The 20,648-nt window shown below is 46.0% G+C and overlaps 1 protein-coding gene across 1 annotated transcript; it reads left to right on the plus strand.

Annotated features, from left to right (window-relative positions):
• The first annotated feature begins 3,558 nt into the window (after positions 1-3,558).
• On the plus strand, positions 3,559-9,894 carry LOC119312465. The gene is made up of 9 exons (XM_037588188.1): positions 3,559-3,889; positions 4,785-4,939; positions 5,198-5,311; positions 6,132-6,200; positions 6,275-6,352; positions 7,274-7,399; positions 7,735-7,893; positions 9,406-9,486; positions 9,593-9,894. Exons 1-9 carry the CDS (start codon positions 3,622-3,624, stop codon positions 9,665-9,667), a joined length of 1,125 nt encoding a protein of 374 aa, XP_037444085.1. The 5' UTR covers positions 3,559-3,621; the 3' UTR covers positions 9,668-9,894.
• The last annotated feature ends 10,754 nt before the right edge of the window (positions 9,895-20,648 follow it).

The raw sequence follows: 20,648 nt of genomic DNA on the forward strand, positions 1-20,648 counted from the left end.
CCGCCGCCCGCAGCCCTACCCGTCATGTTTCATGACATGACATGCAACGATTTAGATGACCGCCATGTTTGACTAATTTTATATTAATTCAGACGTGCGTTGCACGTGCACGTTTACTAGTGTAGGTAAAAAAAGGGATAGACTGAATCCAGTTTTTTATTACCTCATGTTTTGACTTTTTTTTACGGGGTTGTTTTGACATTTTTTACAATATATATACCTCGCTTAGCAGTTTTTCTTTGGAATTTACCCCATTTAGTGAATGCTTTTGCCAATTTTACCTCATTTTAGTAAAATAAAATAGAATTTGGCAGTTTTGTTTTGAAAAGACTGAGCCGGCATATCATCTTGAGATTTACGAAGACACTATAGGCGCCTCGTCGTCGACGGGAACGACTCCTTCCACTGAATGCACATCACCGAAAATCCTGAAATAAATCCAGAAATAAATGCGAGACCCTGGTGGGCTGGGGATGCCATAGTTCCTCTAACCATCTAACCACAGATTGGTTCGCATATGACGACCAGTTTTAACCTTAATCCATGGTATATTTGCGTATCGTGCAATCCTGCACGATCCGTCACCACTTTACCGTTTGCTGGTGTGCTCACAGAGCACAAAAATTGGCAGCTTTTTCATGTTGCAGTTTGCCTACTTGTGTTTTTACCGGTGCCTAAAACCTGTTCGAGTCGGGCCCGTCTCACGCACTCGCCTGGAAGTATTAGCAGACCGACTGCACGACGCCACTCGACCTTGAGAAAAGAAAATCTTGTACAACTAAGCCACTTGGTGAAAAAAGTTCAAAACAAACCTTGAATTTGTAGGCGAAAGCTAAATCAAACCCCAAACTCTCAATCCCTGAAATCAACACACCAAACTCTCTAATCCAGGTCTATTTTAAACCTTGAGAGGACTTCGCCGGTATTTGGTGGATTGAGCCAGCCCAGTAGCGCAGTCGCTCATGCGCGCGCACTAATTTGGTTTTTCTTAGTTTTTCTCTTTCACGTTTTCTTTTCATTTTTCTTTTTTGCACATGTCTAATTTTTCTCAGTACCAAATATATATTTTTAACGCACACATTAAATATTTGATAAACTTTTGATATTTTCAAATACATTATGGATATTTTTAAATTAAATGTTTCAAAACTTTTTTGAATACATGGTAATATTTTTCCAAATACATGTTTTACATTTTCTTAATGACAATAAACATTTTATAAAACTACACGAACAATCTTTTACATGGTTCAACATTTTTAAATTTGCATACACTTTTTCAAACACATGTCACGTATATTCTGTTAAGGTTATGACACATTTTTTACAACATGCAAACATTTTTTTACATTGTACCAAAAGTGTTCGCACTTAAAATTTTGTTCAGGTTTAAGAAAAAAATTATGTTTCAAAAAGTGTTTGCACTTTAAAATGTTGTTCAGATTTAAGAAAATGCTTATGTTTCAAAAGGTGTTCTCTTTCTGAAAGTTGTTGGTTTTATAAAAGTATTCGAAATTTTCAAAAATGCACTTTATAAAATGTTCGAAGAATTCAGAAATAAATACATTTTCAATACTTGTTTGCCCCTAAAAAAAGTTTTCAAAATTCGACACTTCGCTTTTATTTTTGGCCTCTTATTATGTAAGTCATAGTCGTCTGTTGTAGTGCCAAGCGAAATCAGGCAACCCTGCCAGGTTCAAAGTTCGACTCCACGACATGTTTTTCTCTCTTGGATTTATTACGTCGAGTGTTAAGAAAAATAAATAAATATTTTTATGGCACGTCATAAGAAAAAAAAACTCGCTTTATGTCTGGCGGGCCAGCCCAGTCGAGTGCGCAGCCAACAATAAAAAAAATAAAAACATTATTTACAAAATAATTTATGAAATTCCAAAAACATTATTGAAAAAATGCGACACAATTCTGAAAATCTTAAAAATATTAATAGCATGTGAAAAACTGTTGTAATTCTGAACATTTTTTGACAAATGTGATTTTTTTGAAATCGCAAACAGTTTTTTAAAATGTGAACAGAATTTCTGAATTCCAAATATTTTTAAAAAAATACAAAATGAATTAAATTCGTGCTAAAAACATATAACAGGAACATTTTTTTAACTTCTGAACAATTTTAGAAATGTGCAAACATTTTTTAACCTTCACGAATTCTTATAGTGGGCCGGCCCAAATTCTTGTCCGTGAGAGTAGCCGGTTATCCCGGTCGGGATTGTAGTGTTTCCGGTGTTCCAAACAGTTATAGGGTCTAAAATAGACCGGGATTACAAGTTCAGAGTGCCAATTTTCGGGATTTAAAGTTGAGGGTTTGATTCAGCTTTTGTCTATGACTTCAAGGTTTATTTTGGACTTTTTCCCCACTTAGCTGGTTCGTGCACGGTGAAAAAGAGACGGGAGGAAAACTGGGACATGTCATGCCATGGGTACCCAACAGCCGGAACACACATATCGCTTTTGGCAAAACCTTCTCTAAATGGGGTAGTTCGGATGAAAAGCTACTAAATGGGGTAATTAATGTCACAAATGTCAAAATAGAGGTTAAAACCAGGAATTCACTTTTTTATATGTTATCATTGGTCTGGAGACGGTCATTCTGAAGTACAAAAGAAACCGAAATAGGGACTTAACCATGTAAAACAAAACAATTTTGCAGCTCCTCCGTTGCCTGATATTTCAAATCGTGTCAGTCGATTTTGGGCGAAGCACCGAGACCGAAGCGGTGGCGCTGACGAGCCCTCGAATAGGACCGACTAAGAACCAGGGACAATGCATCAGTTGCAGTGGAGGGAAGTATGAGATTTAAAGAATTCTGGCGCGGGAGGATACGGGGAGGTTGTCGACGATTGGATCGTTCGAGGCTTAGAGGAAGGTCGGCGCGGGGGATGGCAGCTCTCATAGGTTGCCAGGTCATTGGGAATGAGATGGAGACCACACACCCCAACAGCTCGACGAAATGCTTAGGGTCAAGAAGAAGAGAGACAAATGAGGAGGAAGAACTAATAAGCAAAAAAAAAACCACAAATTTTAAATCCAAATTAGAACCTCATGTGCCAGTTTTGATGAAAAACTATGTCATGCCATAGGTGAAACCGCTTCGGATGTGTCGAGGTCAAGAGTTGTCCGGTTTCGAAAGTCGGGGATGAATGTTGACCGGCTTTAAAGTGTAGAGATTAAACCTTGGCGGATTGATGAATTGAGGTACTAGAAGGAGCAAAGGTTTCATTAGATTTCACTACATGGTGTATGTGGCAAGCAAACTGAAAACAAACAAGAAAAATGATTCATTAGATTCTAAAAATTGGGTCAAACTTACCAGTTTGACTTAAGACACTAAGACAGGCACAAGTCAATGTTTGCAATTTTTTTATATTTTATGAGCTTTTGATTATTTTGGAATGCAGCATTTTTTTTATATTTTATATTTGGAAACGAAGGGAGGATCAAAAGTTTCCATTTTTGCACTCTAAAAAACATTTTTTTTCTTTTATTACTTGGCAAGCAGCACACTAGTCAATGTTTGCAATCTATAGAAAGTCAAACGACTCAAACCAGCCGCCACCGCAGACACCGGAGCGCACAGCGCAAAGCCGGAGTAAAACCCTAGCTATGGCCGCCGCCGCCGCCGCCGGGGCAGCCCCCCTCGTCACCGTGGCGTTCCTCCTCCCCATCCGCCTCCTCTCACTCGCCTTCAGCCTCCGCCTCCCCACCTTCCCACCCGTCGCCCCGGCCCGCCGCTCCGCCGCGGCGCTGCTGACCGTCGCGGCGCTCCTCACCGTCACATGCGCCATGCACGACGCGGGATCCAGCGCCGCCCCCGACGCCGAAGCCCTCCGGTCGGAGATCAGCGAGCTCAGGCTCAAGCTCGCGCGGTTGGGTGAGTCGCCTCCTCGCTGTCTGTCAGTAATGCTATTTGGCCATTTGGGGGCATTTCAGAATAGCAGGACAGTTTAAAACGTGCTGTCTCTTGCACACATTGTCGCTGTACGCCAACGTGAGAGCCTGAGTTGAGAAAGTAGAAGACATTGACATGGTCACACCACTGAATTTCGTGAATCTCCCAGTTTTGTGATTTTCCAACTGAAGCATTCTAAGACTAGTTACGGTTTTGAGAGACACGACTCCATCTCATCTAGATTTCAAATCCGGAAGCAAGATCGGATGCACTTCTAAATTCTGAATTGTTCCATACTGGTGTCGTATATGTGCAATACGAATTCAAGATTCAGAAAAAGGAAATTTGGCATCTGACTGAGAAGTCAGGGTTCTGTGTGTGAGGGATTTTGAATTAGTTGTAGATTGCCATTGGTATTCAAACTGTATATTCACGCTTCAGGTTCAAGTTCCTGGGAAGTCTTGCAGCACGTAGGTTTTTTCATGAATCTTGAACGATTCCTGTGGTCAAAGCAGAGATGCTTCTTTTACTTTCAACTTATAGTTGTGATTGTTAAATATTTCACAATTAAATTGATTATGATTTATGTTGGGCAAACAAAAATCAACCTCGTTTTTAGTCATTGACCCTCTGAGTCAAACCCCCTGGCAGGTTGATATATCATATCATAACTCTACAGTGAGTGATTTACAAATTATGCATCTTTTGACTATTTAATTTCTAATTTATATTTGAGAGAGCCTCCAAGTTGTACTAAAGAAGATAATTTATTTGCACCTGAAGCTCTTTGCTACTAATTGATCCAATAGTCTTTGTACAGTTTCACTGATTAATGTATAGAACTCAGAATCTTTACAAAATATATTTGTATCTCCAGAATCTATTTTGGAGGAAAACACAAAAACTTCGAGGAGTAAAGCCTACACTTTGGAGGAGGGAAACAAACCCACCGAGGCAATGGAAACTGACAACCAGCTTTTAAGGAATGAAGAATCTTACTCTGAAAGCAACATATATATAATGGAGGATGAGGTACCTCTCTCGCTCTCTCTACAAAGGCCCGGGTTTAAAAATTGATGGGAACTAGGAGAGGTGTCTGTTCCCACAGGGAGAAGGTTGCTACAGTAAATCTTTGTGCATCTGTTCCGCCTTCCATTTTAAAAAGCTGACCAACATCATATACACATGTTCAGCATAATGTTTTATACTAATAAAATATATAAGAAGGCAGTTGCACTGAACTTATGTGGGAAAATTCTTCATTCAGCTCATGGCTTGTATGCTCTACAGGCGCAAATCCTGCAGCAGGAGGTCAGAAAGATAAACAACATTGCATACACCATAGAATCACTGGCAATTGATGCTGAGAAAAGGGTAGAGTTCCTGAGTTCAGAAGTCAAAAAGGTATGCCCTGACTGATGTTCTTTTGTTGACCACTTTTAGTTTATATTTTGCCACTTTCTGGAGCAATGCTTTCTAAGCAAACTGGAGTGTTAATTTGTAGCTGTAAGAAGATGCTATGTCTTATAATGAACAGAGAGCTACTTGGATAACTACAGAACTTGTTTTTGGATGACCATGTTGTGTGCCTTTTCATATTGTTAAATAGGAGATTGAAAACTATAATGGGCATTTACGTGGAAAATTTGCATGCAAACAATGGCCCCTTCCTACCCTGCATCGCTACAATCTGTTGCCTCTTCCTTGACCATTTCAATAATCAGCACTGTCGCTTTGTATTTGTTTCGGGAAAATGCATGCACTGTTTGTCCTTCTAATGTTACCAGCAGTCTATGACCGCCACTCCCACAGCTCATATTCTCCTGGAGCAGTTATGCTCAGAGGCAGTGAGAGAAATGTGAAAATGATCTTTGTCAGTTAGATGATCGTGATTATTACTAGAAGGGCAAAAACAAGTGTGGTTGGGTTGATCTACCTTCTACAGTATGAGTTCCAGACTTATTTGATGAACTGATATACTCCCTCCGTCCGAAAATACTTGTCGGAGGAATGGATGTATCTAGACGCAATTTAGTTCTAAATACATTCATTTTCATCCATTTCTCCGACAAGTATTTCCGGACGGAGGGAGTACATTGTAATGGAATACATTTATCCACATGATCGATCACCTCATTTTTTATGTATGGTACTAGAGTCTAGACTTGTATAAATCATGGAAGTGAATTTGACAATGTTTTGTTTTTGTTATGTTTTGAATCAGATCGAGAGTATAATTACAGAGCAATGGATCCAGATAAGGCAATTTGAACAAGCATTTGTGGTAACAAAGGTATTCATGATTTGTTTTTTCTCCTGCCATACATGTTTTGTAAAACTGTTCATTCTTGAGTGAAATGAATGCAGATGATGACTTCGAAAGTTCATAAAAGGAGGTTCTCTGAGGGTGCCTACAAGTGGTCTGGAAAGGACATACTTCTGAAGGTACTTCTGCAGTTTGTATAAAATAGTATTATTATCACACACTATTGCCTCCATTTGTGCTCAGCAGCTGCTGAGCTCAACTCCAATCTATATGTATTGTAGTAGTATACTATGTTTACTTTGCTGAATTTCATGCTTTTGTTGCAATATTTTCTTGAATCTTGTTACTTGTTTTGATACTTTAAAGTGTGAACCAATCTTCTTTGAAGAGTAAATTGTGAAAAGAATGCATGTATTTTGTTGAATGTTGTCAAGTGTTTCAAAAAACGCGGTGAGCACAAACGATGGATTCACCACCAAACAGAACACTAGAGTACAGGGCCACAAGGGACACCAAGCCTTGCGACCACCAGAGTAAACAAACAGAAGACCGGGGATACTGGCAAGCACCATGATTAAGAACACCCTCGCGTTGCTGAGACGACTGCACACGCTCAGCACGACTAGACACACTCACCGAGTAGGCCAGATCTAGCATGACCCACACAGGCCACAGCGATGGTGACTGAGGCCTCAACAGGCTCGAGGAGGAGCACAATGCCCAATGATCCCCACAACCAAAACAGCACCGCCACCCCCAGAGAGAAGTCAGGTCCACCTTGGGAGGGACGGAGACCTGATCCATTCTAGCCAAGATGGCTGCTACAACACACCACCTCCATTGTGCTGTCCAAAACTCCCCAACACATTGTCAGGACCGCTGCTCCAGCTTCCAGTGGACCTGCCTACACCGCCTTCCGGAGCTGCTGCCCCAAAATCCACAAATTGCGTCCAATAGTTCATGATATGCTGTAAATAGCATTGAATAGGTCAAAGAAGAAAAGATGCACTGAGAATATGTATCATATGTACTGATATATAGAAAAGACATTGTTTCCATTCTAATTTCTCTCTGCTGTTTTTTGACGTTTCATTGTGCAGTATGTCAGGAATGTTGATCTACATGGCATGTTTCTTGCGGGGGTATCGCACACAAGGACCTGTGTTTCTCATACTTACAAACACTGCAAGAGTTTCATACAAGTAATGAAGAGATGCTACCATAAGGTGCCTAGTTGACTAATTTGTCATCTTTGTGAAACTATATATGTGCTCGCTGAATATTTATCCATGTGCTTTGTTAATATTAATAAGCATGACGTACAAAATTCATGTGCTCACCTGTGTGCATCGAAGATAGACAACATACCTCTAAGATAAAACATATTAAATTGTTGGATAACCTTGAGCATCAGGGTATGCACTCGTAAAGTTTGTTTTTTTAACTCATGTAGTTACATAACACTTGCTGTTACCACTCTAATAGTACTGCAGGGCCAGTAACTAGTTCTTCCAAAATAGTTGTGTGCCATTGCTTTTGAAATATGTTTATGTTTTTCTAGGCTTCCAAGTTCCACAAAGCGATACAGTACCAGTGCTCTCCTGATGTTGATGTGCCTAATGCCTTCTTCTTGGGTGGATCCATCTCAAGATCGTGCATTTCTCTTCCTTATAAGCAATTCAAGATATCCATTTCATCAGCACAACAAATTCACTATAAGGTGCCATTTTTTTACTCTTTAAAAGCGATCACTGTATGGTTGTGCTTTTCTTTACCTGAGTTCTATATATTTGCCTTTATATGTTTAGCTAACTTTTATCGGCCTGTTCTAATTATATTTCTTATTTCAAATCTTGGATGACCATATTTTTGCTAATAGAATAGTGGTTTCATCTTTTGGTTGCCTGTGCTCTACCAATAAAAGAACAGCAATGAACCATTCAGCTGCCCAGCTTATGCTACTCTACTGTGTTCACATTCTATAGACCTTGAGCCACCTACAATATCCTTTCTGTTTCGCATGGTTCTGCATTGATATTTCACCATAAATCATAGCCGTGTTTCATAGTTTGTTATCTTTATGCCCTGGTTATTTATTATCAGTTGTGGAAGGACTTAAACGACTGAAGATAAAGCTTGTGGCCTTGCTCCTCCTTATTTCCACAGTGGTGGCATGGTAGGCAACCAATAAAGCGGTGCCGAGATCCGGAGTGGCTCCTCCCTGCTCTCCTCTCTGGGTCTCTGAAGATGGAGTTGAAGCGGACATGTTCCAGGGAGGAATAGGAAGAGATCCCTTCAGATCTTCATACTTCTCTGAGGCATATCTGGTGTCCCCCTGATACTGCTCCCTCACCTTCTTTCCCTTGCTCCGGTCTCCTCTTCGTCCTCTCCTAGTGGCACCAGGGTGGTGCTGGATTTGTAGTGGTGAATCAGGCCTCTTTGGATCTACTGCATGGTTTCGATTCCTCTGTATGGCACCAGTTTCCCGTTCTTGCACTGGCGATATTTTCCTTGCGCTTCTTCCGCGTTGGTGTGAAGGGGGTCTTAGTTGGCAAACATAGTGTGCAGTGGCCGCCGCCGCCCATCTCAACCTCCTTCGTTGGCCTACTTGGTGGCCTCTGGGCTTGGCCTTTCTTTCTGTGTTGTGTCTTCCGGTGATGCATCGGCTTCCACAGGACGACCACTGCCCATTTCAGCGGCTCTTCTTTCCAGTACATGAGGATCTCCTGCATGTTGGCATCAGCGAGCTTTTATCCCTTCTGTTCAGGAAGATGACAAGGCATTCGTCCATCAGCAGGTTCAGGCTGGCCTGAATCTCATCTCCAGCGAGAGGCGGCATGTCCAGCCAAAAGAAATATATTTGGCAAACGCAAAGGGGATTGTAATTGTTCTTTTGATAATATAGGGCATGACTTCTTCTTTCAGGGACAGAACATCATAACCTGGGGAAGTATCAAGCATTCCCACCTGAAAATGTAGATACTAACATGATTTTAGTGTTATGAATGGTGGCCTCGTCATTGTGTAGAAATTGTACTTACAGTGGTAATTTAGTTTGTCTACTATCGACTTTGAAAGGAATACATCTGGAATATGTTTTGCCTCCAGTTCATCGGTTGTAGTTCTAGAACTGTATGTAGGTTACGAGCTAGACATTCGTGTTGTGCACTTGACTTGCTACAATATGATATGGAAACACTCACTCGTTATATATTTACCATTACATTTGTAGGTCCAAGTGTATCTCCAAGATGCAATGAGATCCAACATATACAGCAGAGGTATAGCAAGTGAGCCGGTCACATTCTGCTTGGTGAGTAGTAGTAGTAGTAGTAGTAGTAGTAGTATTTTTCATCCACTCTGGTTGGTGTTATCAGTTTTATTGTGGACCGTCACAAGAGTCCTTGATCAACCTGCAGGCGTATCTCGTCGTCATATCTCCGTTGTGGGCCGTGTGGTTCCTTTTCTCATCGCGATTTGGATCATCGATATGATGATCGCTGGAGCTGCACGTTGGACGAGTATAGAGGAGTTGGGATGATCAGAGCGTGAAATATAGGCTCTATTCTTTTTGTCTACCTTGCAATTTTGACCAAACTGTTAAATTTGGGGTCATTGATCATCGCTCTTGTACAGTTAATGTATGGCCCGCGTTGAGGTATGTAATCGTGGCATCTTAAAGTACAATCGATACGAAGTAAACAAAACGAAGCTTGTCTCGGAAGATGTGCACATACAAACATGGCAATATTTAGAAGATATGTACTCCCGTTCCAAAATATATGACTCAATTTCGTACTAAATTTAGTACAAAGGTAGTACAAATTTGGGTCATCTATTTTGGAACGGAGGGAGTAGTTTTCTTTTTTGAAATGCTAGAAGATGTGTAGTTTATATGTGCATTTGTGCACTATCCTCTAGTTCACTGTCTCAGATAGTAGTGAAAAAACCTGAAGCAACACTCACACGACATGGGTCAAGCATGCCATAAGTTTACCAAGGACTGATTTAAAAAATCTGGAGCCCCCATGTCGCTCATGCGGGGGGCGACCAGGCTAATCGCCGCCGCCAGCCTTCCCATCCTCCCCTCGCTGCTGCTAGAGAGAACCGGAGGCCAAGCCCTCGAGGCTCCCAAGGATGGCGTCGGTGGGGCCTTCATCCTTCCTCTGACAGCAGTGCGACCATGGGCTTTCGGCGGAGGCGTGGCTGTGAGGCATTTGCGTGAGGCATGGTATCATAGCGGGTGCGGTGCTGGCGTCGTTCTGGCAACTGGTGTGCTTCTGATCTAGCAGTGGCTGTGCGGACGCGCATCGGCGATGGTGATCTGCCTTTCGTGCTCTAGATCCGGCCATGTCAGCCCATGGGTCGATGGGCATGGGCAAAGCTTTTTTTGGCAAGGTGGCAGACACCGGTGGTGTGCTATGCCGTTGGTGTTGGTCCTTGTGGTGACCACTTCGGCTTGTGGCGGCGGCCTCACTTTGGATTGCGCTGGCCATCTTAAGGTCTTTGTAAGGGTTCCTCCATTCAGATCCAATGGTTGTTTTCGGCGATGAGATGCAATCTACGAACAATGGCTTGACGCCGAGGGTATAGTTGTGCAGCGGTGGCGGTCTAAAATCGCATGTAGCTGTTGGGATAGTGAAAAAGTGATGGCGAGTGGCGACAATATTCAACTAACTTTGATGTGGTGCTACTCGAGCACCCGGTCTCGAGCTCCGGGTTGAAAGCTTAGGTCTTTGCTGACCTGGTATACCTGACAATGGCGTTGTTTTTGCATCGTTAACTTGTTGAAAGCATTGATTGAAAACCTTGAATCGGGCTGGATCCGGCTACGGCGACGTTTGAGTGCCGCTCCATTCCTGAAGGCGTTGTTATCGAAGAACATCGTCATCCTTGTGGTTTCATGAGATGGTTGGTGTGGATGAGATTACCGTTGTAGTTTGTCGACCACATATTTGGTCAATTTGAGTTTTTTTTTTCTGTTTACACATCGCTTTGGTCTTATATGTTTTTACTATTTCCCACCGTATTTTTTTGGTTTTTTTTCGTCTACGCATATTTTTTTTGTTTTTGCGGGAAGCATTTGGGTGATGTGGATGTGGATGTGGATGAGCGAAATGTGACGGCAGACTTGATGTAACTATGGCGGATCCAAATTTACATGCAGCACAGCTAATCCGGCGAATGAGCGAAATCTAACATACAGTCGGACCCAAATTTCATAATTAATGAGTCTTCCCCGCCAGTTCGGTTTGTGTCACCCTGCAGCTTAGTTCCTAAGCTTCCTTTCCTTCCCACTCCGACGCCGAGGCGAGCTCGCTCTGCCTCCCTCCCGCGGCCCGCCACCGCCTCATGCTGGCTTGATATATAGCATAGCGCCTCCCATCTTCTCATCGTAATCTCCTCCTCGCCGATCAACTCCTCCTCCGCAACCACCCACCACCAAAGAGGCAAAGACCAAGCCATGCCAGCTCTCATGGCGAAGCGCTCTTCCTCGGAGCGCTGCGCGATCCGCCGCGAGCTCCACCGGCGCAGGAAGCTCGCCGCCGCGCCCAGTGGAGGGATCGCCAACAAGTCGTCTGCTGCCGCGTCGATCCAGAAGAAGCCGTCCGCGGACGAGCCAGCCGGACCGGCGACCACGAAGCCGTCGTCCATGACCATGCCGATGCCGCGCCCGCGAGCCGGAGTCGCGACCTCGCCTGCGTCGATCCTGCAGCACGCGCCAGCGGCAGTGGCCAGCAAGAAGCAGATTGCAGCCGTGGCCAAGGAGATCGCCGCCTGTGTGCCGCCGGGACAGGCTGCCAAGAGGTGCACCGCCCCGCCGCGCCGATCCGCGCTCATCCCGGCCGCGTCCAAGATGAAAGTTTCCGCCGGAGTTCCCAGGAAATCCGCTGCCCCGCCACCACCATCCCGATCCTTGGAGCTATCCGCGAAGATGCCATCCGCAGCGGCCCTGCCGCGCTCTCCGTCGATCCGGGTGAAGAAGGGCATGACTGTGAAGGTGCGCACGCGCGCCGGGGTCCTGCCAACGGGGCACTGCCTCGTGCTCTGGCTCGCCGCCCGCGTCGTCTCCGCCGCAGCGGACGACGATGGCTTCCTCGACGTGATCTACAACGGCAACTTCCCCCGCGAGGATCCCTCCCGAACCGTGCGCGTCGCCATGCACGACGTCAGGAGCATGCCCGCCATGGCCGAGAGTTAGAGCCGGATGGATGGCCAACTACGAGGAGTACGTACAAAGCTTATCATCAATTCAGAGTTTCAGTCTGCATCTGCACGATGGATGCTTTTCGGCCACAGAAGCTTCGACGATCTATGAAGAGTGTAGTCTTCCCTAGGGAGTAATATTGTAGCCCATTTGTTAGCTGACAATGTCGAGGGATCCTAGACTTGTATCTGGACAGGAGATCCCCCAGACTTTGCTGTTTGTTACATGATGTAACTATTTTTGAGAATCAATAAAGTTGCCATAATTCTTCCCTCTCAACAAAGGAGATTCTAGTGTCATTTAGTACAATTTTAGACGTGTGGTACGTAGTGGCGGGGTTTCCACCCAATGTCAGAGAATGCTACTATTAATTAAGGTGATAGTTTGTGCCTAGATGAAATTAGCTCCTCAGTTTTACACAAGGTTTATGATGTGCTACCTTTTGCACAAATGAAAAGTTTGTGCTCACATATGCCTGTAAATATTACCTACAAATTGTTAGGAGGGCAACAAGAGACAATTGAGAGAGCCTTGGAACAGATGTAAAAGTGAATCCTCCTCATTGATGATGGGTTACACATATATATAACCCCCGAAGGGGTGTCTCCGAAGAGACACGAGGCAACCGTCTCCTTTAGGAAAAGTAGGATTAACAGGATTAATTAAATCCTAACACAAATATCATGTAAGCATCATCTCCCTGTGCATGCTGGGCTCTAACAGGGTCAGTGTAACAATAGCTTCTTTTCAGTGTTTAAGCAGCATGAAGAACTTGTTCCATTGATCCATGCCTTTCAAACTTAGACAAAACAGTACAGAAGCGGCGAATAAGCTGCAATGATTTCAGGGCCTAGCTTAGTGTTTGTTTGATTCAAACAATGTTGTTTTGGAGACAGTATGTAAATGGAAGTCGAGAACTTTTTGGTGACATCTCCTCGCATTTTCCATCAAAATAGATTGTCAGGCATATGCCAAACATACACAGTAGCTTACATAATTTGATATATAGAAACAGAGCTTCTTGATCAAAAGTAATTTACAAGGCATGGCTTTGACGGTACAAGGAGTCAAGGACATTATTTTGGGCAAAAATTCCTCAAATGTCTCCGAAACAAAATGATCAGGACACCAGATAACATGATAGCTTAATCTAAATAAACTGGCCAGACATAAATATCTCGAGAACGGTAATATCTCTCAAAACAGGATAAATGATTTGATCAACACTTCAAGTTTGTGTGTCTTCCATTCCTCTTAGCTCCCGCGCGCGTCAAATCTGGACAAGTAAAAGAATGAAAAACCTTTGTCTTGTGCCTCCCACCTGTCTTCCATTCCTCTTAGCTCCCGCACGCGTCAAAACCGGCGGATCTCGGGTAAGGGCTCCCGAACTATGCGTCTAGGCGGATGGTAACAGGAGACAAGAGACACGATGTTTTTACCCAGGTTCGGGCCCTCTCGATGGAGGTAAAACCCTACTCCTGCTTGATTAATATTGATGATATGGGTAGTACAAGAGTAGATCTACCACGAAATCAGAGAGGCTAAACCCTAGAAGCTAGCCTATGGTATGATTGTTGTTCGTCCTACGGACTAAAACCCTCCGGTTTATATAGGCACCGAAGAGGGTTAGGGTTACACAGAGTCGGTTACAATGGCAGGAGATCTACATATCCGTATCGCCAAGCTTGCCTTCCACGCCAAGGAAAGTCCCATCCGGACACGGGACGAAGTCTTCAATCTTGTATCTTCATAGTCCAGGAGTCCGGCCAAAGGTGATAGTTCGGCTATCCGGACACCCCCTAATCCAGGACTCCCTCAGTAGCCCCTGAACCAGGCTTCAATGACAATGAGTCCGGCGCGCATATTGTCTTCGGCATTGCAAGGCGGGTTCCTCCTCCGAATACTTTATAGAAGATTTTGAACACAAGGATAGTGTTCGGCTCTGCAAAATAAGTTCCACATACCACGGTAGAGAGAATAATATTTACACCAACTCAATCTGCTGACGTATTCCGTGGCGTGACATCACACCGCGGCCAAGCCTTCATTAGAATCGTTTTTACTGTCCCACCTCAGCGCGTTTAGTGAGGCGGTTTCCTTGGCACGTCTTGTCGAAGCAGAGATCGTGTCCCCTTATTCCGGGATTCTCATCAATACGGGCGTGGGTAACCCAATCGTGCCCGTTGGCACGTCTCCTCTATCGAAGGCGAGTCCCGAACGGTCACGGGGAAGGCTCTTGGTATTCAACCTCTTTATAAAGAGACCAAGGCTCCACTGCTTTCTTTCAATCTCAATCGAATCCGCCCCTTGCCTCGAGTTCTAACACCCAAAGCTCCAGATTCAGGCGCTTCGGACCTTCGATCATGTCCGGCTCCGACCTGCAAGGCCGGTGGATGCCTTCCTCCGTTACGGAAGAAGACGTGCTAAAGCTAAGAGATGCCAGGTATCTAACCGGCGAAATTTCGCATAGGCTGCCTGCCCAAGGGCAGGTTATTCCCACTCCCAAGCCTGGCGAAAGCGTGGTGTTCGCGTCTCACTTTCTTCGGGGGCTAGGCTTCCCGACGGACCCCTTCGTGAGGGGGCTCATGTTTTATTATGGGTTGGAATTTCATGACTTGGATCCGGAGTCCATCCTCCACATCTCATCGTTCATTGTCGTATGCGAAGCCTTCCTCCGCATTACCCCTCACTTCGGATTGTGGCTCAAGACCTTCAAGGTGGAGCCGAAGATGATCAAGGGGCAGCAGGCAAAATGCGGAGGGGCTGTTATAAGCAAGAATGCTGATGCTCTATGGTCCGAGGGCTCTTTTCAAGAGGAGCTCAGCCTATGGCAACAATAGTGGTTTTACATCACAGTTCCCAGGGGCACCAAATGGGTGGCGCCACCTGCCTTTCGCTCGGGTCCTCCACCGCGGCTGGCGTCATGGGTCAACAAAGGACTTGACTGGGGGCCGTCCAAGGACGTGCCCCTGTTGGAGGGCCGCATTCAAGACCTCCTAGAGAGAGAAATCACTCTGGTCGTAGTAGCGCTGGTCATGCTGATTCGTCGCATCCTGCCCTGCAAACGTCGCCCCCTCCGCCTGTGGGAATTTAACCCGGAGGGACCACGAGCTCTCCAACATTTTATGGGCGCGACGCCCATGGAGATGTACAAGCTTCTCTTCGAATCACAAGCGATGTGTCCGGACTTGACCGAGGACGCAGGTCTGAGCTGCAATCGCCCGGATACTCATGTAAGTAGCCCTGTACCCGGACACGCTATCTCATATTTATCACGAACTTGCCCTTTAAAAGAGTTGTTCCTTGAACAGGAGTGGATAGCGAAAGCAAAGTTAATCAGGTGTCCGGCCCCCCTCCTTGAGATCACGCCGGATCCCGTGTTAACCAGGATGCTGGAGGTTGCGCCTTCGGAAGAAGGTGAAGGGAGGAACAAGGAAGCTACCGCCTCCGCGAAGGAGGCTGTCAGGAAAGGAGGGATCGAGAATTCCTCCATCCAAGGGAAGAAGAGGACCACCTCTGAAGACCTGGAGACCATGGTCTCAAAGTGGGGGAAGAAATCTTCGTCAGAGGGTCCTGCGCCGAGAGATGCCTCGGCCGCATTGTGCCCTCAAGGGGATCAGCCCTCCACCGAGCCGTAAGTAAAAAGGGGAGTTTATTTTAAAATAAAGGATATCCCTGCCCTGGTTCTAATGAAGACAATCGAAATTTTACCTTGTAGTTCGGATCTCAGCCCTTCTCAGCAGAGCTCATCTTCGGGGGATCTTCGTCCGGAGATGATAGAGAGCGAAACGCCTCCCCCCGCCGTACCGTCTTGCGAGGCGGGCGACCCTGAGGTGTCGTCACGGAGGGTTTCTCCGAGTCCGGGGGGGAGGGGGCGGGGGGCGGAAGGCAGTCGTATGTCCACTCAAAGCCCTCCACGTCCGGCCTTTGAAAAAGGCCATCAGACGAGTCTGAAACCACCTGATGTACGGTCGGAGGAGCTGAAGGATCTGCTCGGGCGAGCGTCTATCTCAGAAGATCAGCGTGTGTTAATGGGTACGGTGATTAAAAGGATTTCATCCGCTGAGAGCGGATTGCATGAAACCGTCAGAAGTTTACTGATAGGCTTTGAGGTACGCAAAATGATGTACCTTCTGACAGTTCCGCATATAACATGCGCCCTGTGTAGATAGTAGCCCCTGAGGCTCGGTGTGCTGTCAAAAATGACAACGCACCAAGGATCATAATCCCAGGTATAATATGTCGCCCTATCTATGTAGGTGGCGAAGGGTCCGGTGGCTAGCCGGACTGATGATTTTGCCGAACTGACACGACAACTTGACGTGGCGGATGCCGACATCGCGCTTGTTAATAAGCGACTTGACGAGTCACAAGGTATGCAATTTCTCCGCGGACACCTAGTAAGGGAGCTTGATGCCCGTGCCTTACAACATGTATGCTTGATGCAGATGGTGCCGCTGCCATGGAGAACCTTCGGGCGGAGCTCGCCCGAGCCAAGGAGCAGGCCAGAAAGAGTGATGCGGCTGCCTTAAAGGCGGCCGAAGAGCTAGGCTGCTCACTGCCAAAGCAAGAAGGAAATGGCCGTGAAGTTATAAAATGCTGCCGATCGCTGCAAGCTTCTTGAAAAATAAGATCGAGTGTTGCAAGAGGACCTGAAGAAGGCCACTACCGACGCCAAGGATGCTCGCTCTAAGATGAGAGCTATGAAGGAGGAGCTGCGTCAGGCCGGAGATATCGTGGCTGGAAAGCCCTTTCTGCCGCGGAGGAAATTCGTGGATCCTAAATATGCTCAGTTGGACCGGCTATGGAGTGTGGAGGATGCTTATCTGGAGCAGGCGGCAAGTGCTGCGGACGCGGCCGAACACTTCCGAGATCAAAAGGATCACGAAATGGAAAAGGTTTTTTGGTCGCAATTCCATAATCCAGAGCGTCCACTTCCATTAACCGATCGCTTGGCCGAATGGGCGGAGCTGAATAGGTTATCCGGACTTGCCATGAAGGATGTTGTGAGTCTTTTGTGGCCGAAAAGGCCCGAGCCAAAGAGTTATTTTGGCTTGGTGCAACAGTTCCTTGGTGCGGTGCCGCATATCAACGCAATGAGGAGGTCGGCATGCATAGAGGGTGCGCGGATGGCTCTTACCCGTGTCAAGAAATACTGGGCGGAGATGAAGGCCACCGATGTTGCATCCCAAGATTCGGACGGAAGCCGAGTACCTGTCGAGCATTATTTTCAGGAAGTTCTGCAGGGCGCTCGTTTAATAGAGACGCAGTGCTTGAAGGATATTATGTTCGAATAACATGTTTTATTGTGAAACAATGTATCGATGGAATATAAGGGCTTTTTATACTTGTGCCTTTCAAGAATTAAAATACCTCCTGTGCGGCCGCTAATGTATATGTATATATAACCTGAAAGATGGCAGTCTTCGGCTTCAGCCCCCATGCATATAATGCAGGGGTGTTTGCAAAAGGCGCATTTTCACACTTGATACAACATCTTGGTCCTTTAAAGGAGGTGGTAGCGCAGCAAACTAGGCAACCGGACTATAATGCTTTATCACTTTCACTTAGCCATAGGAGTTTGACAGTGGGGCTACGATATAGCCCCTAGGGGCACCGCGCTCACCCGAATTCGGGGCGCGTATGTGCCTGATCGGGAAACAGTCCTTCATCAATGCGAAGGAATCCTATAGATTCCGGCGGATCATCGAGTGGTTGACCAGTCTCACGCTATATCATGACAGTCAGTTTTCGGCTTTCTCTACTGAGGTGCTCGCCTGACCGAACCGGGGCACAATCGCAGTAGTTCTCCTGGTGCCGCCTTAGCCGATAGAGCGGAACGTAAGGCAGCAAAACACAGGAGCCGGGCAAACCCAACATTTGACCAAAGACATGATTCGGAGCTGATGCATATAAGGCCTAACTCGAGACGCCGAACACTCCCTAAGGTATTCAGTCTTTATGAAAACGGGCCGAACAACGCCCTTTGTAATAAGCCCCTGGTGTCCAGGTACGTGCGAAATTCTGACGTGGCCCATGCCAAAACGCCAGCCTCCTCCTCGGTGATAGCAAAAAACCGGGGGATGTATATCAACAAGAGACAGTAAAAAAGGTTTACGCAGGGTCTTAATCTGAAAAGAATCCTTGCAACGGGTCCCTACTGCACGTCTGCGCCTGTGTCTCCGTTGTGCCGTATCCTGGACGGGTGTAGCACGGTGTTCATCTATAAAAGAGAGGAACTTAGTTGAAAAAGATCGTGCGAAAATGTACGTTATATTAAATAAACAAAGTACGATTCAAAAAATGAATGAGATTGAGCTTTATTGTCTCTTGTTGTACATGCGCGGGGGTATGCGGCTAGTAAGCCATTGTATGTTTACGTCAGACTCGTCTAACCGTGTCCGGGATCTGAACGACCTGTTTAGGTGCTTTGATTAGTGAAGCTGGTTTAGTGTGTGGCTGTCAAGGCAGTCACACAATCTTCCGCGCTCGAGGAACACTCGATATTTCCCTTTAAGGAGATGATGCCTCGCGGACCGGGCATTTTAAGTGTAAGGGATGCATAATGCGGTATTGCGTTAAAGCGGGCGAAAGCTTCGCGTCCCAGTAGTGCTTGGTAGCTACTTGTAAATGGGGCGAGGTGGAAGGTTAACTTTTCACGATGGAAGTTGTCGGGTGAGCCAAACACAACTTCTAGCAGTAGAGAGCCCGTACAATGGGCATATGGGCCTGGCATTACCCCTTGAAAGGAAGTGTTGCTATGGCGAAGTTTGGTTGGGTGTATCCCATTTTGCGGATTGTGTCCTGGTATAGCAGGTTTAGATCACTGCCGCCGTCCATTAGGACTTGTGTAAATTGGAGTCCGTCAATTATCAGATCTAATATCAAGGCAGTCCATCCTGCATTCCGGATACTTTTAGAGTAATTCTGATGGTCGAAGGTGATTGGGTTTAACAACCAGTGGCGGGACTCCTCTGGGATAGGCCGTATGGCGCGTACCTCTATGGGCGCCGCTCTATTTTCCCGTTTGTCATGCGAAGTGAGTTAACTATTTTGACTTCTTGTGGGAAATTCTTTTGTTTTCCGGTGCTCTGCTTGTGGGGTTCGTCATCGTCCTCGTTTGGTGTGTCGAGCCCCTTGCGTTCGACGTTGAGTTTGCCAGACTGCTTGAAGACCCAACAATCTCTGTGGTATGGTTTGCAGGCTTCCCGAGAGTACTATGGATTTGGCATATCTTGTCCAAGATTTTGTTTAAGTTAGATAACTCATCTCTATTATCCTTAAGGGGCAGTTTTCTATGATTCTGCCGAGAGCTTTTGAATCCGGCGTTGACTGCCGTGCTCTTCGGGCTGTTTCCCTTGGTCCGGCGCTGGTCCTTGTTGCGTCGCGGTTTCCCGTTTCCATTCCTGACTTCGGATGTACTTGGGTCGCTGGTACTGCATCTTGCCAGCCAGCTATCCTCTGCCGCGCAAAAGCGGGTCATGAGGCTTGTTAATGCGGCCATTGTTCTTGGCTTTTCTTGGCCGAGGTGTCTGGCGAGCCATTCGTCTCGGACGTTGTGTTTGAAAGCTGCTAAGGCTTCGGCGTCCGGACAGTCAACTATTTGGTTCTTTTTAGTAAGGAATCTATTCCAGAATTTTCGGGCTGACTCTCCGGGTTATTGAGTTATGTGACTTAAATCATCTGCATCCGGAGGTCAGACATAGGTCCCTTGAAAATTTGCCCGAAAAGCATCCTCGAGCTCTTCCCAACTTCCAATGGTGTTTTCGGGGAGGCTTTTGAGCCAGTGCCGTGCTGGCCCTTTGAGCTTGAGGGGTAAGTATTTTATGGTGTGGAGGTCATCTCCTCTAGCCATGTGTATGGGGAGTATGTAATCCTCAATCCAGACTCCAAGGTCTGTTGTTCAGTCGTATGCCTCTATGTTTACGGGCTTGAATCCCGCTGGAAATTCATAATCCAGAACCTCATCGGTGAAACATAGGGGGTGTGCGGCACCCCTATATTTAGGTGTACCATAGTATTCGGATACTTGATGTGTTGCATTGCTTACTAGAGCTTGCTTTCTTGGCCCGTAGATAGATCTAACTGGGCCATCTTTCTGATGCGAATCCGTGTGTGGATCGCGTGTCGGCTTGTGTGCGGCACCGTTTGCTGCTCTATGTTTGCCATGGGGTCGTCTATCCGACCGGGTGGTCTCCCCGTTCTTTGATTGCGGGGGCTTTACGGCCTCCTCATCAAATTCGGGCAGTAGGTTTTGCTTCGGGTAA

This window comes from Triticum dicoccoides, chromosome 5B, assembly GCF_002162155.2.
Source record: "Triticum dicoccoides isolate Atlit2015 ecotype Zavitan chromosome 5B, WEW_v2.0, whole genome shotgun sequence".
NCBI lineage: Eukaryota > Viridiplantae > Streptophyta > Magnoliopsida > Poales > Poaceae > Triticum > Triticum dicoccoides.